This window comes from Diabrotica virgifera, chromosome 2 (genome assembly GCF_917563875.1).
Source record: "Diabrotica virgifera virgifera chromosome 2, PGI_DIABVI_V3a".
NCBI lineage: Eukaryota > Metazoa > Arthropoda > Insecta > Coleoptera > Chrysomelidae > Diabrotica > Diabrotica virgifera.
The window spans coordinates 133,532,900-133,547,731 of NC_065444.1; the positions used below are offsets into that span (position 1 = coordinate 133,532,900).

At 32.1% G+C, this 14,832-nt stretch overlaps 1 protein-coding gene across 3 annotated transcripts in view; it reads left to right on the top strand.

Annotated features, from left to right (window-relative positions):
- The first annotated feature begins 509 nt into the window (after nucleotides 1-509).
- Nucleotides 510-14,832, top strand: part of LOC114330071 (AP-1 complex subunit sigma-2) — a 72,567-nt gene continuing 58,244 nt past the window's right edge. For all 3 annotated transcript variants that reach the window (XM_028279382.2, XM_028279379.2, XM_028279381.2), the window contains exons 1-3: nucleotides 510-674; nucleotides 725-903; nucleotides 11,126-11,234. In XM_028279382.2, the coding sequence (XP_028135183.1) occupies nucleotides 672-674; nucleotides 725-903; nucleotides 11,126-11,234 (291 nt within the window). In that variant the 5' untranslated portion in view covers nucleotides 510-671. The remainder of the gene's footprint in view (nucleotides 675-724; nucleotides 904-11,125; nucleotides 11,235-14,832) is intronic.

The window sequence follows — 14,832 nt, forward strand, 5'->3', positions numbered from 1 at the left end:
TGATTCGATTTGTAAAACTCTATTAATGTTTCAATCTGCCTTTGGCTCCACATGTTGAAAGTTGAAATCACTATTATTATTATGTACCTATAAACAAAACAAAAGTACCTAATATACAATACAACCTCACTTTTTAATATTGTGTCAATTTCAGTACAAGAAATTAGAACATGTTTTAATTTTTAGTACTAAATCAGCGCGCGCATCTAATTTGTAGATTACAATATTTTTAGTACTAATTTCAGTACTAAATTTAGCATAGTGGCAAGCGGACCTTAGAACATGTTTTAATTTTTAGTACTAAATCGGCGCGCGCATCTAATTTGTAGATACAATATTTTTAGTACTAATTTCAGTACTAAATTTAGCATAGTGGCAAGCGGACCTTATTCAATTTATTGTTGATGTAAAGTGCACTTAACCGTAGGGCTTGCCAAGTAGGCCAATCATTTTGTACTTGCCAAGTACACGTGTCGTGTGAGCCCGCTTTAACTGTGACTTGTCGACGTGTGACATATGACACTAACATTTATTTTGCCACTTGCCACTTTATATTTTTTTTCATAAATGACCAAAACCAATTTATAGGTTTATTCTATTATGTTATTTTAGATAAGTTGGATGAAAAAAGTTATTAAAAAAATAAATATACCATATACCTAGTTTTCAGGATGGTAGGATATCCATTTAATTATTATTTGTAGTTCTAATTGTTTATTTTTAGATGCAATTCATGTTATTATTCAGTAGACAAGGTAAACTAAGGTTACAAAAATGGTATGTGGCTCATCCAGACAAGCTCAAGAAAAAAATTACAAGAGAATTAATCACAACTATTTTAGCTAGAAAACCTAAAATGTGTAGTTTTCTGGAGTGGAGAGACTTAAAAATTGTTTACAAAAGGTAGGTATACAGGATGCTTACATATTTAGGCAGGTAAATGCTTACATATTTAGATTTAATTTTTACTGATTGTCCTTTATCCGTTAAGTTAGAAAGAGCAAATGATCTACTCCTACCAAATAATTATCATCATGTGGCTATTGAGGGTAGGCTATATTTTTTTAACAATATAAAACCTCTGTGTTATGCAGAATACTACTTTGATTTTAAGAAGGCGGATTATAGGGCTTTAAATAATTACTTATCCCCTATAGATTGGAATGTTATACTAAACAGCAATGACATTAATAGCTCTGTGCATAATTTTTATTAATTACTGAATATGGCAATTCATTTGTTTGTTCGGTTAAAACGTAGACAAATATCTACATATCCAGTATGGTTTACAGGTGAATTAAAACAACTCACATGGCAAAAAAAGAGAGCACACTTAAAATATAAACAAACCTAGTTACAGTGACTATCTAGAATTCTCTAATTTAAGACAAATTTGCAAAACTATTTCTCAAACCTCCTACATGAATTATATTAATAACATCAACTCATCTGTATCAAATAATCCGCAACAATTTTGGTCTTACTTTAATTCAGTTAACAAAAATATTGATACACCAGATTTTATGTCTTTCGACAACAAAGAAGGTTTCAGTGGTAAATCTATCACCACATTGTTTGCAAAGTACTTTGCAAACAACTACTCTAACGATAATGTTAATTTGAATAACTTCTCTTTTACACCCAACTCTTGTTGACATTCCATTCATATCGTTTAACCTTGAAGAGATTTTTACTGGAATTTGTTCTCTAAAAGATAAATTGAGCTCTGGTCCTGATGGCATTCCTTCATTTCTTTTAAAACGCTGTATTTATTCCTTGTCGAAGCCTTTGCAAATATTATTTAATTGTTCTCTTGAAACTTAACAATGTCCTAACTTCTGGAAAAACAATTATGTTATGCCAATTCACAAAAGTGGTTTGAAACAAGATATATGAAATTACAGTTACTCCAACTTGTACTATTTCTACATAAGGTTCTCTTTGTTACTTCAGACTTTGTTCCTCAAATGTTATTTCTAATATAACGTTGAAGGACTAACTATTTCATAACTGTGAAGAATACATCACACTGAATTTTACCTAAATAGTTATGAGCATCGTTATACCTCATATTCATCCAAGATGGCGGAAAGTAAAAATGTGCCGTCACCTCTCTCTATAGTAAAAGAGGTAGATTTTGAAGAGAATACATTTAAATGTTGTCAAACAAAGCCTAATAAAACACTCGTTGGTATAGTATGTGGAAATAGTTATCATATCTCATGTGCTGTGAAAAACAAAGTGAAATTCTTCAAGATAGGGGATTCGCGTGTAATCTGTTGCCAAAATAGTGGTGAACAACCCATCGAATCATTTAGTGCCATAGCAATAGAAAATCTGTGGTTAAAAAGGCTGTTAGCTGAAAAAGATGATAAGTACAACTTATTATTAGATAACAATAATCTATTAAAATCAAACAATGAACATTTGCTAGAAAAATTAAATTTATTGAAATCAGAAATAACCAGAACCAAAATCTCACAAAAACCCAACAAAACTGCTAATGAGGGTTTAATAAAAACTCAAGGTAATGAAGATAAGACAGCCAGTGTCCAGTCAACTAATTATAAATACAAAACAAACAATGAAACTGACTCAAATAAAAATTTTAATGATAAAAACACCAAACATGTTGAAAGGAATTCTAATATACAGGGCAATTCAAAAATTACTATAAACGAATTAAATGCACAATTAATGGATATTCAAACCAAACAATGTGACTACATTACAAATTTACCTGTTGAAAATGAGGAAAGCACAAAAATGAATCTTAATCATATCACAATGGGGAGTTCAGAGAATAAAACAAACGATGAAGGATATCAGATTGTGACAAAAAGACTCAAGAAAATAATGGGAACTGGAATTGGTGATAAGGATATCCATGAAAAATCCGAAAAACCAGACAAAAAATTTTGGCTATTCATCTCAAAAGTTCCGGATAGTGTAAATGCAGACCACATCAAGAGTTTCATAATAACTAAGAGAAACTGCGAGGATATACAAGTAAAATTGTTACCAACTGACCAGAAAAGAAGGGATAATCAATGTTTCATGATAGATGTACTACCTGACTTAAGGGAAGAAATTTACAATCCTGCTTTTTGGCCGAAAAAAATTGGCATTGAACAATTTAACTTTAGATTAGGAAGAAGATTTTTAGATCGATTGCATCACAATAGAGGTCTGTCAACTGGAGAAGATAGACCAGACTCTTTTTTAGTCAAGTAAATCCAAGAGAAAATAATATTGTAAATGTTATTTTATAGTTAGTATTTTAATGTATCTTGTACTGTGTTTGTACTATACCAAGTTGTGTTTTATAAATGTAAACTCATTTTTAAAAACAATAAATTTTCTGTCTGTCTGTCTGTCTACAGACCAGTTTCGATCCAGTCAGCAGTTCCGAAATTGCTTGATAAATTAATTGCTCAAAAATTATCTTGGTATTGCAAAAAATTATTCATTGATCAGCAACATGGCTTCATAAGTGGAAAATCGACAATTTGAAATCTCATTTACCACAATCATCTAATTACTTGTCGAATTACGATTCAGTTAAACGACTGGAATCAGTTCAGCATAAATTCTTTAGATATATTGCATTTAAACTTGGAGGTACATATAGTTACACAGAATTACAAAATCTTCTGAAACTCACATCTCTAGCAAACCGTAGATTGTCAGCAGACTTAATTTTTTGTTTAAAGTTATTTCCGGAATAGGGAACTTGCATACATTTTTAAATATTAAAATATTATTAAAAAACATAAGGTAACATGATCTTAAAACGCTTGCATGCAAAAAAACAAATATTTTTAACCCATACGTTTATTAGAAGGCTTTGAAAATGCTATGAAATTCAAATTTCTTAGTAGGCGCTTGAACATCCATCTATTGGTCTGACGTCACGGACCACAAGTAAGCGGGCTATGCTACGAGTCGACATAAATGCGATTAGAGTATTACGGGACTTGTATATTACATTTAATCGTATTTAATTGGAAATTACCAGGTAGTATTTGTATTCTTGTATAGTTCTACAATCAGTTTATTTAGTTTCAAAATGCGTGTTTCAAAGTTTTGCAAAGCATAAGTACTATTATTACTCACGAGGGTTTTTCAAAACAAAGTGATTAGGTTATTCTGGGGATTGTATAGCACATTTTAATCGTCTTTAGTTCAAATGCTAAGGGTAAGTTTAATTTAATTGAACTAACTTGGGGATTAAAAATACAAGATCTTAAGTATTAACTAATTAATGGAACATATTTTGCAAATATTCTCGAAGCATTTCTTTCGCTTATGGGGAAATCATCTCCAAGAGACATAAATGTGTGCCCTGTTATTATCTTTTTTAGAGTTAAAAATAGATGCATTGTTTGTGTTTTACAATAATTTTCCATTAACTAGAACATATAAAATGAAATATATACAATCTAATAGTCAATAATAGTTACAATCTAATAGATATGTAAATCTGTTTGTGATGTTTATATTTTATGGTATTATTGTTTTATTATTACTATTTTATTGTATTTTAATTATTGACACACGTATTATGTATATTGGAATATATCATAAACTTGTAATCTTCTTGGGCTGCAGCCCGTTGAAAATAAATAAATAATAGGTCTGTATTGAAACTTCATCACTGTACCAGGTGTCCCAATAAGAATGGCTCTCGGCCATATCTCAGGAACCATTTATAGTACAGCTTTAAGAAAAAAATATTTATAACAAAAGTTGCCTTGGGAAAAGCCTGGAAATTATTTTCATAATTGTAGGACCACCGCTAGAGGGCATAATTGAATATCAAAAATTAAAAAAATCTAAATTTTACAAAATTTTCCTCATGAAAGGGCACTGGAAATCCAATCATCATATTCTTTATAAAATTCTGCGCATATTTGATTTCACAATTTTAAGTCTACTTTGCAAAATGGAGGTGGGGGTGAGTGGGAACCTTCTTATGAAAAAATGGCTGTAAGTCCGGTTCTGCTAAATCGAATTTTGCATACTTGGTCTTGTTGAAAACAGCTCTTTTTCGTCAATGTAAGAGTCTTATTTTCGAAATAGCCTAATAAGTAATATGCCAGCTAAGAGGCAATATTTAATTATTTTCGGAAATCTAGTTTTCTTTGGAGAATATTAAATACAAGTATGCATTTTTAATCCTGAAGTACAAAATTAGAACAAATGAGCAACATAATACCGAAAACCGCATATCGATACCTTTTTTCTATCTCGAGATATCTTAAGAAACATGTAAATTTTAAACAACTGTTAATGTCACCGGTAAACGAAGTTAGGGAAAAGTAGTGTGCTATGGAAAAAAACAAAGAAACATTTTCCAGATGTAAACGTATATAGTTAATTAAAACAACAATAAGACAAACAACACTATAAAATATTACAAAGAAATAAAAGCAACTACATAGTGACGACCTAAATGCTCAAATTGTTGCCCATCATTTTCGATACAAGCATTTACTCTTTCAAGAGTAGATTGAACAGCAGGCTTAATTTCTGCTTTCGCAATGCTTTGAATTTCGTTTCGTATTCTTTAGATTCTAGATCATGTTTTCTCGCGTAGTGGGCCTATCAGCAAAAACAAGGTCTTTAATCCGTCCCCATAAATGAAAGTCTAAAACAGTTAAATCTGTTGCTATTCAATCTACTCTTGAAAGAGTAAATAATGCTTGCATTGAAAATGATGGTCAACAATTTGAACATTTGGGCAGTCACTAAGACTAAGTAAGTAGTTGCTTTTATTTCTTTGTTATATTTTATAGAGTTGTTTGTCTTATTGTTGTTTTAATTAATTATACACGTTTACATCTGGAAAATGTTTATTTGTTTTTTCCATAGCACACTACTTTTCCTTAACCTCGTTTACCGGTGACAGTCACAGTTATGTTTAAATTTTACACATTTCTTAAGATATCTCAAGATAGAAAAAAGGTATTGACATGCGGTTTTCGGTATTATGTTGCTAATTTGGTCTAATTTTCTAAGCCAGCATTAAAAATACATACTTGTATTTAATATTTTTGAAAAAAAACTAGATTTCTAAAAATAATTAAATATCGCTTCCTAGCTTGCATATTACTTATTAGGCTATTTCGAAAATAAGACACTTACATTGACGAAAAATGGCTGTTTTCAACAAGACCAAGTACGCAAAATTCGATTTAGCAGAACCGGTCTTACAGCCATTTTTTCATAAGAAGGTTCCCACTCACCCCCACCTCTTATTTGCAGAGGTAGACTTAAAATTGTGAAATCGAATATGCGCAGAATTTTATGAAGAATACGATGATTGGATTTCTACAGACCCTTTCATTAGGTAAATTTTGTAAAATTTTGATTTTTTAATTTTTGATATTCAATTACGCCCTCTAGCGGTGGACCTACAATTGAAGACATAAGTGGATAAAGGTCATATGTCACAAAATAATGTTTTGAGTAATGAGCATTTTAGTGTCTTTTGTTTCAAGTTAGTTATTTGTTTTATAAATTTGCATTGCTACACTTTTTTAAACAGGTATTTGAAGGTACTTTTTCCACACTTTAAATTTAATTTAAAAAAAGATACTTTTAGCCGAATATTTTAAATTTTGTGGACATATTACCTTTATCCACATAGTAAAAATAATTAAAAAATGTTAGGGTTAAGTGGATAAAAGAGTTAAGTATCAAAATGGGTATTTATTGTCAAAAAAAATTGCAATACAAACTGTAAAATTAATAAAAACATATTTTTTAGTAGGTTCTTCTTTTCTTTTTGGGATTTTTTTTATTTTCCTCTATCGCGTTTTCATAAAACCATCTATACTCTTTGGGAACAAATTTTATTCGGTCTCTTAAATTTCCCAGTTTTTCCAAACACACACTACCAGTTTTATTTTCCAGCCTTCTTGGTCTATATTCAGTTGTGGTCAGATGTGCTGTCCTTTTTTTTCCTGAATCTACTTGCTGAAATGCATGTAGTCATTAAGGTATATATGTCTTATAGAGATAGAAGCCAAATTCGTTCACTCTTATCCATTTTACGTAACACGAAAATTAACCTTTTGATTTGAACTGTTTGCTTGCTTTTTACATAAATAGAGGTTCGTCAGCAAATCTTCAAAGTAGTAGAAAAAATTCTCCATATTTACACATTTCACATGGATAAAAGTATTATGTCTAAATTCGATCTTGGACATAATACCTTTATCCACTAGAATTCTAAAATCTAGTGGGACATATTGCTTTAATACCTTCCTGTTATTTTATTTAGCCCAAAATAGGTTATTTTAAAAGGTAAAAAAACATATTAGAAGAACAAAAACCTAATAAAACAAGTTTCTCAAAAAATGTGACATATGACCTTTATTCACTTATGTCTTCAATTATGAAAATAATTTCCAGGCTTTTCCCGAGGCAAGGGCAATGGCAAGAAATTTCAAAAATTGCAAAAATATAATACTATTAATATAATTAATATTGTTGATCTAAAACTGCATCATGCTCGCTCCACAGTATGTTCCTTACTTACTCCTTATTCAAACAGATGCCAGTAGGAAAAAGAACAAGAGGAAGACCAAAGCTGAGATATTTAGAACAAATAGAAAATGATATAACCTTAAAATAAAAAACTGGAGAAAAAAATCACGAAACAGATCAGAATGGAGAAGAATCCTGGAACAGGCCAAGACCCAGAAAGGGTTGTCGAGCCAGTGATGATGATGATAGTGTAACCAATGTAATCAGGCATCTGTACATCTTTTTCTCAGGCCTCATTCATATTGTTCAAGTTGGGATTAACAAAGACACATAAATTGTGTATTTGTATGACTGTATGTTAGGAAATATGCTATCTCATGAGGAATACCATTACAGGTTAGAAAAATCAGGATAGGGTCTTGGAATTTTGGTAGTCTTACACGTAAGAGTCTGGAGTTAGTGGATGCTCTCAAACGAAGGAGAGTTCAAATTGCTTGTATTCAAGAAACTAGGTGGAAAGGACAAGGGCGAAAGAACTAGGTGAAGGATACAAATTGTGGTAAGTAGGGAGTAGTAAGAAAGCGAGCGGTGTGTTGTGTGAGAAAAATTCCAATGAAGCTGAAGGGAAAATTCTATAAAACAGCCATAAGACCGGCTATGATGTACATAACTGAATTTTAGGCAGTGAAAAAGAAAGAGGAACAAAGAATGCATGTGGCAGAAATGAGAATGCTTAGATGGATGAGTGGAGTGACAGAAAAGAATAATATTAAAAATGAGTATATTAGAGGAAGTCTAGGTGTGGCAGCAATTGATACCCAAATGAGAGAGCATAGGTTAAGATGTTGTGGTCATGTTCAATGTCAAGACATTAATCACCCAATATGAAGAATTGCTGAAGTGCAGATTACTGTAAGGAGTAGGAGAGTAAAATTTGGTGGACATGTTGGTAAAGGAAATTAATATTGATATGACCCAAGATAGAAGTGTATGTATGGAGAAATGCAATTAGGGAAGCTGACCCCGCATAGGGATAAGGCAAAGAGAATTATGACAAATTAAATGTTAAGAAATATATTTTAATATAACATACAATAAAATATCTAGATGTACAAAATGCAATCTATAAAATTGTCAAAAAATGTAGTCAAGGATTTTTTAAGGAATCAGACAAATAAGAATTTAAATAAATATTGTTTATAACTTTTAATTGTTTAAGTCTTTTTTGTTTAATTATGTAAATATATACAACACTTAATACATATTCGCTCCGTGCGTGACCATGGTGGTGGGGATACACGAAACTATGCCAGCATTCGTAGCGGCGAAATATGACAAATTTGGCGAATTTTTGTAATGTCAGTGTCACGGTTATTAGACTTTATTACGGTTGTCTTGTCCGACGGTGGTGGGGAGACTTATATTTTTGACTTTACGTCACAAGAGTTTACATTCCCATATTTTTAAATTATTTTCGATCATTGAATGTGTGTTATTGTGTATAATGTGTATTATTTGTGTTATTATGAAATAATAAGACAAATAGTACACATTTTATCTTATACCGGGTGGTGAATCGTAAAAAGGGCCATAGGAAACTCAATGTAAAATTCTGAATTGTTGAATTCCTGCTTCCCTAATTATTCTACATCAGAAGTCATGAGAGAATACTTGTAGAGAATTAAAATCTTTATTAAAATCAAAAGTTAAAATTGTTCTACGATTTAAATGCATTCCAAAATTTTGAAAAATATGATACATTTGCCACAATATGTATGCGTGTAAAAGTAAGGCCACACGTTACTATTTAACTGACAGTGCTCACACCATTGACTGAATAAAAAAATCTATATTATTAGTCCTTTCTCCGCAACTGAGGGTATCTTATCAACTGTATTGTTTTTAAACAATAGATGATGAAATAAAAATATTGACAGTTCAAAAATGTGAACATTATTGCATTGTGTGTGGCCTAAGTTTGGGCTGAAAACTAAAATGTATTACATTTTTACAAAATTTTCGAATATGTTTAATTACGTAGACCAATTTTAACAGTTATTTCCAATACAGATTTCAATCCTCTTCAAATAGTTTCTAATGTCTTTTGATGTAAAATAATTATTAGGGAAGCTGGAATTCAACAGTTCAGAATTTTACATTGAGTTACCTAATGCAAAACTTTGACGCATGTCAAAATTCTCAATGTGTTTTAATTGTATTAATTTGTTTCGAATCCTGAGAAACTAATAAATATTTTTGAAAAATTTAAACTCTGAATGAAAGACTACATTATTACCGAGGGCTGAAAGTCCCTGAAAACTTCTATAATGTTACAGGTTACAGGGCTGACAATAAAAGAGAAGTGCGATATTTAATTTCAAATATTTCATTCAATAGAATCTGCTTGTTTATTCTAAGGGGCTTTCCGCCCTCGGAAATAATGTAATCTTGCATCCTGCGTTTAAATTTTTCTAAACTACTTGGTTTTCTCAGGATTCGAGAAAAATCGTATTACGATTCAAATGACAGTAAACTCTCGTGACGTAATCTCACCCTTAATGTTCATTGGTTAGTCGATTTAGGCAACCGTAGTAATGTCTAAGAACCGTGTGTCAGTGTCATTATGTTCGTTCTCGGACCCAGTCGGTGACTTTTAGTCCACGACAATGCATGCATACTTTAATTCCATATTATATTTATTTAATGTATTATCGGTGTCACGTCAATTATGACGTGATAAAAAGAATAGAACGTATAATAGTTATTTATTTACTAAGTCAGTAAAGTTACTCTTTATCTTGTTCTGAAGCTATTTTCTTGTTGGATTTTTACAATTTTAACTATTTATTTTACTCTTTATCGAACGAGTCTGATATTATGAGCAGAGCGAGCATAGCGAGCGAGGCGAATAACAGACGAGTTCGATAAATAATCTTTACTGACGTGGTGCATACAAAATTTTATCGCATTTGATATTGGTTTTAACACTTACTTACAATTTAAGAACTTTTTAAATTTTAAACGTCATAATAATTTCATGACAGTGATGACAGATAACTTTTGCAAGTTATCAATATTGAATAATTACTAAATCGGTAAAGTTTTAATTTATTTTTTATATGAATATAATTGCAAAATACTACATAATTTCACTTTTTGATATAAATTTGATTATATCGCAAATTGTATACAATATTTTTAAATAACTAAAGTAAATAAATTGTAAGTTAACTCAAATAGATAAATCGATTACTGTCATCGACCACGTACATTCAATCTCGATTAATCGCGGCAGGTAAAGTAAAATTCTTCTTTCAGTACAATAAAGTGTTACTTTACTGCCGCAAATGACGTCAAATGAGTACAATAATGAATGACTTTAGTGACGGTTGGCGATAAATACTATTTCTTATCACTGAATATATTATATTATTTTCTATTATCCCTTTCTATTCTTTCTTTAAGTGAATAGTAGGGCGTCTATCTAAAATTAAGAAACATTACAAGGGGTCCTAACCTAACCAACCTAAAAGCACTCTGTAAGTTTACTAAACTGCACATAAACCTAAATAGTAATTAATAATAAATATATTGCCAAAAACTACAGTTTTGTTATATGGTGTTTTTTCAGATATGCAAGTTTGTATTTTTGCTGTGCAATTGAACAATGTGACAATGAACTCCTAACCCTGGAAATTATACACCGTTATGTAGAGCTCCTTGATAAATATTTTGGAAGTGTAAGTAATTTTTTTAACGCGTAGGTATAGTTAATTTAATATTTAAAATTGGGCACTTTCAACCAATTAACAATTTGTAGTTTTTTTAACCACAACAACCCTAGATTTATTAGTGGGGTGGTGTATTTTTATTTAAAAAAAAGGTTTTTACACATCTTCTTTGTCTTCTTCTTCAGCCTGTTTGCATCTACTCCTGGATAAAGGCCTTACAATGAGTTCTCCATTCTTCTCTGTTTTGTGCTATTTGGTGCCAGTTTCTCCCCATTTTTTACTTTGATGTCGTCTAGCCATCGTTTTTGTGGTCTTCCTCTACTACGACTGTGCTCGCGAATTTACAATGATTTTCGTCCATCTTTCGATGTTTTGTCGTGCCACGTGTCCTACCCAGTTCCATTTCATTTGCGCAATTCTTCCAATTACATCTTCCACCTTCGTCCTTCTTCGCACGTCCTCATTTTGTATATGTTCCCTCAGAGATACTCCTAACATAGCTCGTTCGATCGCCATCTGTGTTGTTCTCAATCTATCGTCTAGTGTCATCATAGCGTCTTCATTCCATAGATCATAACAGGTAGAACAGTGGCGTTGCTGAAGATTGGGGGGCCCCTCCGCGACAATTTTTGTGGGCCCCAGTGGCGTGCGGTGACATTTTCGGTATAACATTATATTCTTACGGGGGCCGAGATCAAAATATATACTATGTGATAAGTATATATGTACCTACTTAATAGGTAAATAGTAGGTATATATAATATACCTAATATTATACTACTTGTTAACTTATATGGATTAAAAACAAAAACTATAAAAAATTACCTGTAAAACGAAGCAAGCAAGCAAGCAATAGTGTTTAACCCAGCCTGAGACACTTGCACGCACCTTGAGAAAGACATTCGGGTGATACAATTCATTGGGGAGAGGAGGATTTACTCCTAGAAGCGGCCGTCACTCCACCCCGCCCCAATGCTCCAGACTATCCACCCCTTCCCCCCGATAGCACTCTGATGCGCTATAGGGGCTCTCTAAAACTTTAACGTCTTTAATATTATCCATGCCTCGAGATAAAACCAAATTAAGTCTGCGTGCTAAACAGTGAACAAAAATTGCATGTTTAAACTGTTCCTTTACTTTAGCTTGAAGACCTGCTAACTGACCAGCCATTACTGCAGCACCATCATAGCTCTGAGCGACAAGCTTGGAATTACATTCTTGCTTATATTATTATTAGAAATAGTATCACACACAATTTGAAACATAGCCTCTGCAGTCCGATCGCCAGTTATGTTCACGAATTCTAAAAATCTCTCTTGAGGAATACCATCAACCTCATATCGCACAACAATGGATAACTGACAAAAATTGGTTACATCTGTTGTTTCATCAAGTGCAATTGAAAGAAATGGAGCTTTTTTTATCTCATTTTTAATATGATCCATTACAACGTCAGCCGTACATTTAATTAAGTCGTTTTGGATTCTGTTTGAGGTACCTCGGAAAACTGTGGAATTAATAAATAGTTATTTTTCTACAACCACTATTCAAAGTGCACTTTTCTGCACGGTTTTATGTTAGCAAACTTGATATTTTCTCACAGTATAAGATATTTGACATTAGTGTGCAGAAAAGTGACGTTTCTGTGCCGCAAAGTGACGTTTCTGTGCCGCAAAGTTCTTTTCTGCACAGTTGACTACCTCATTCTGAGTAACGTTATATTCTGTTTACATCCGTGGACTACCGCATTCTGAGTAACGTTATATTCTGTTTACATCCGTGGTTAAACTTTAGACAAATATATAACCTATAAGACAATTATTATATTTAACTATAGCATAGAAACTAAATTATGGATGTTACAACTGTTTTATTTTACAATTTTATTCTTATTAAACATTTTATAATTATCAAATAACCAATAAGGATTTAGCAACCTGTGCAAGAGACGTCGAATGAAGTAGGTTTTGTGTAAATCCGTGATTGCATAAATATAATGTCAATAATGTGTATTAATTGTTTAAATTTAAACAAACTAAGGCAGTGCATTAATTTTTTAACTGATTTCTGTGCAATTTATTTAGGTATAAGGAATTTAAATTGATTAGTAGGTATTAATTAAATACAGTTTAAAATTTGTCACATAGGTACCTATTATAATTAATCGTCGTTTGGAAATTGTGATTTTTATTTTTAGGAATAACTGTGCTTGTAGAAAAAGTATAGTGTGAAACACGTGCAGAAAGGTAATTTCTCACTCGTTTGAATTGCGGCACTCGCTTGCGCTCGTACCGCAACTTTTCAAACTCGTGAGAAATTAGTACCTTTCTGCACTTGTTGCACAATATACTATTTCCTAACTAGTGCGGAAAGTAATACTTTCACGCACGAGACTGCCGTTGACCCGAACGACGCGATAGCGGAGTTCGGGCAAGCAGTGGAGTGCGGGAAGACACTTTCCGCATGAGTTAGGAACAATATTTTTTCTAGGGCCGTACGTTTGGAAAAAAGCCACAAAAAATAGAGTTATATCAATTTTTATTTGTCCAAATAATTTAAATGATTGTCCAAACTATGTTCAATGCGATATGCCCCGAATGTTTTTTCGTTAATTGTAGCACTTTAATGGCACTTACTATTTACATGTCGCTTTACACTTTTGTGAAAATTATTTAAATCTGTAATGCCGACCGAGTTCCAATGTGTTTTTTCGCTTGTATTAAAAAGAATACAGGGTCAACAAAATAATTTTGATACAATTTTGCAGCCAGTTAACCATTCATATTTTTCATAAAAGCCCACATGGAAATGTTTGGTAAATTTCTTTGCCGATTTTTCCACTTTTGTCTCCAAATCAATGGGCTCCTTTGACCTACCAGACTTCATAATGTCTACTTTCTCTTGATAACTTCGACTTGAAAATCCTTTTTTTAATAAACTACACATAATACAAATACAAAAACAGTTGTCTATATTGTTCATAAATCCGCAGGACGGTCCACTCGTTCCTTCCATTGCAGAAAAAGATAAACGACAGCACAAAATTTACAATTAAAAAAAAACGTCGCCTCGTAACCCTACGAATTTCGACTGACTTAAGTAAATGCTGGCCGTAAGGCGACCAAAGAATCGCTTCCAGGGTAAGAAAATTCGCGCGAACTCAAGATGACTTGAGGGTGCGATCATTAAACCCTGACCACCCCTGGCCAACACAAGGATGGATCAACTGCGCTGATTTTGAAAAGAGCTTCCGTACAGGCACGGACCCTTGGTATAGGATGCGTTAAATTGTGTGTATATTATTATTTGAGTTCGTTTATGCGATAAATTTTTAATATTTTCGATCGTATTGCCTACATAATAGATTACTTAGATTAGGAAAATTTGTTGATAATTAAATATTAATTAATAATATATTTTCTTATATCGAAGTATAGGGAAGCGGTGCTTCCCCCGCTTCCATGGACCGCACGCCTCTGGTGGGCCCCCGTATTATAAACATAACGACAACTAATAACAGTATAATTACTAAAATATGTGTAAATGACAATACATATTTGGCCTTTCTTTAATAAGTCTTTATAAGTTAGCGTTAATCGATTTTTTG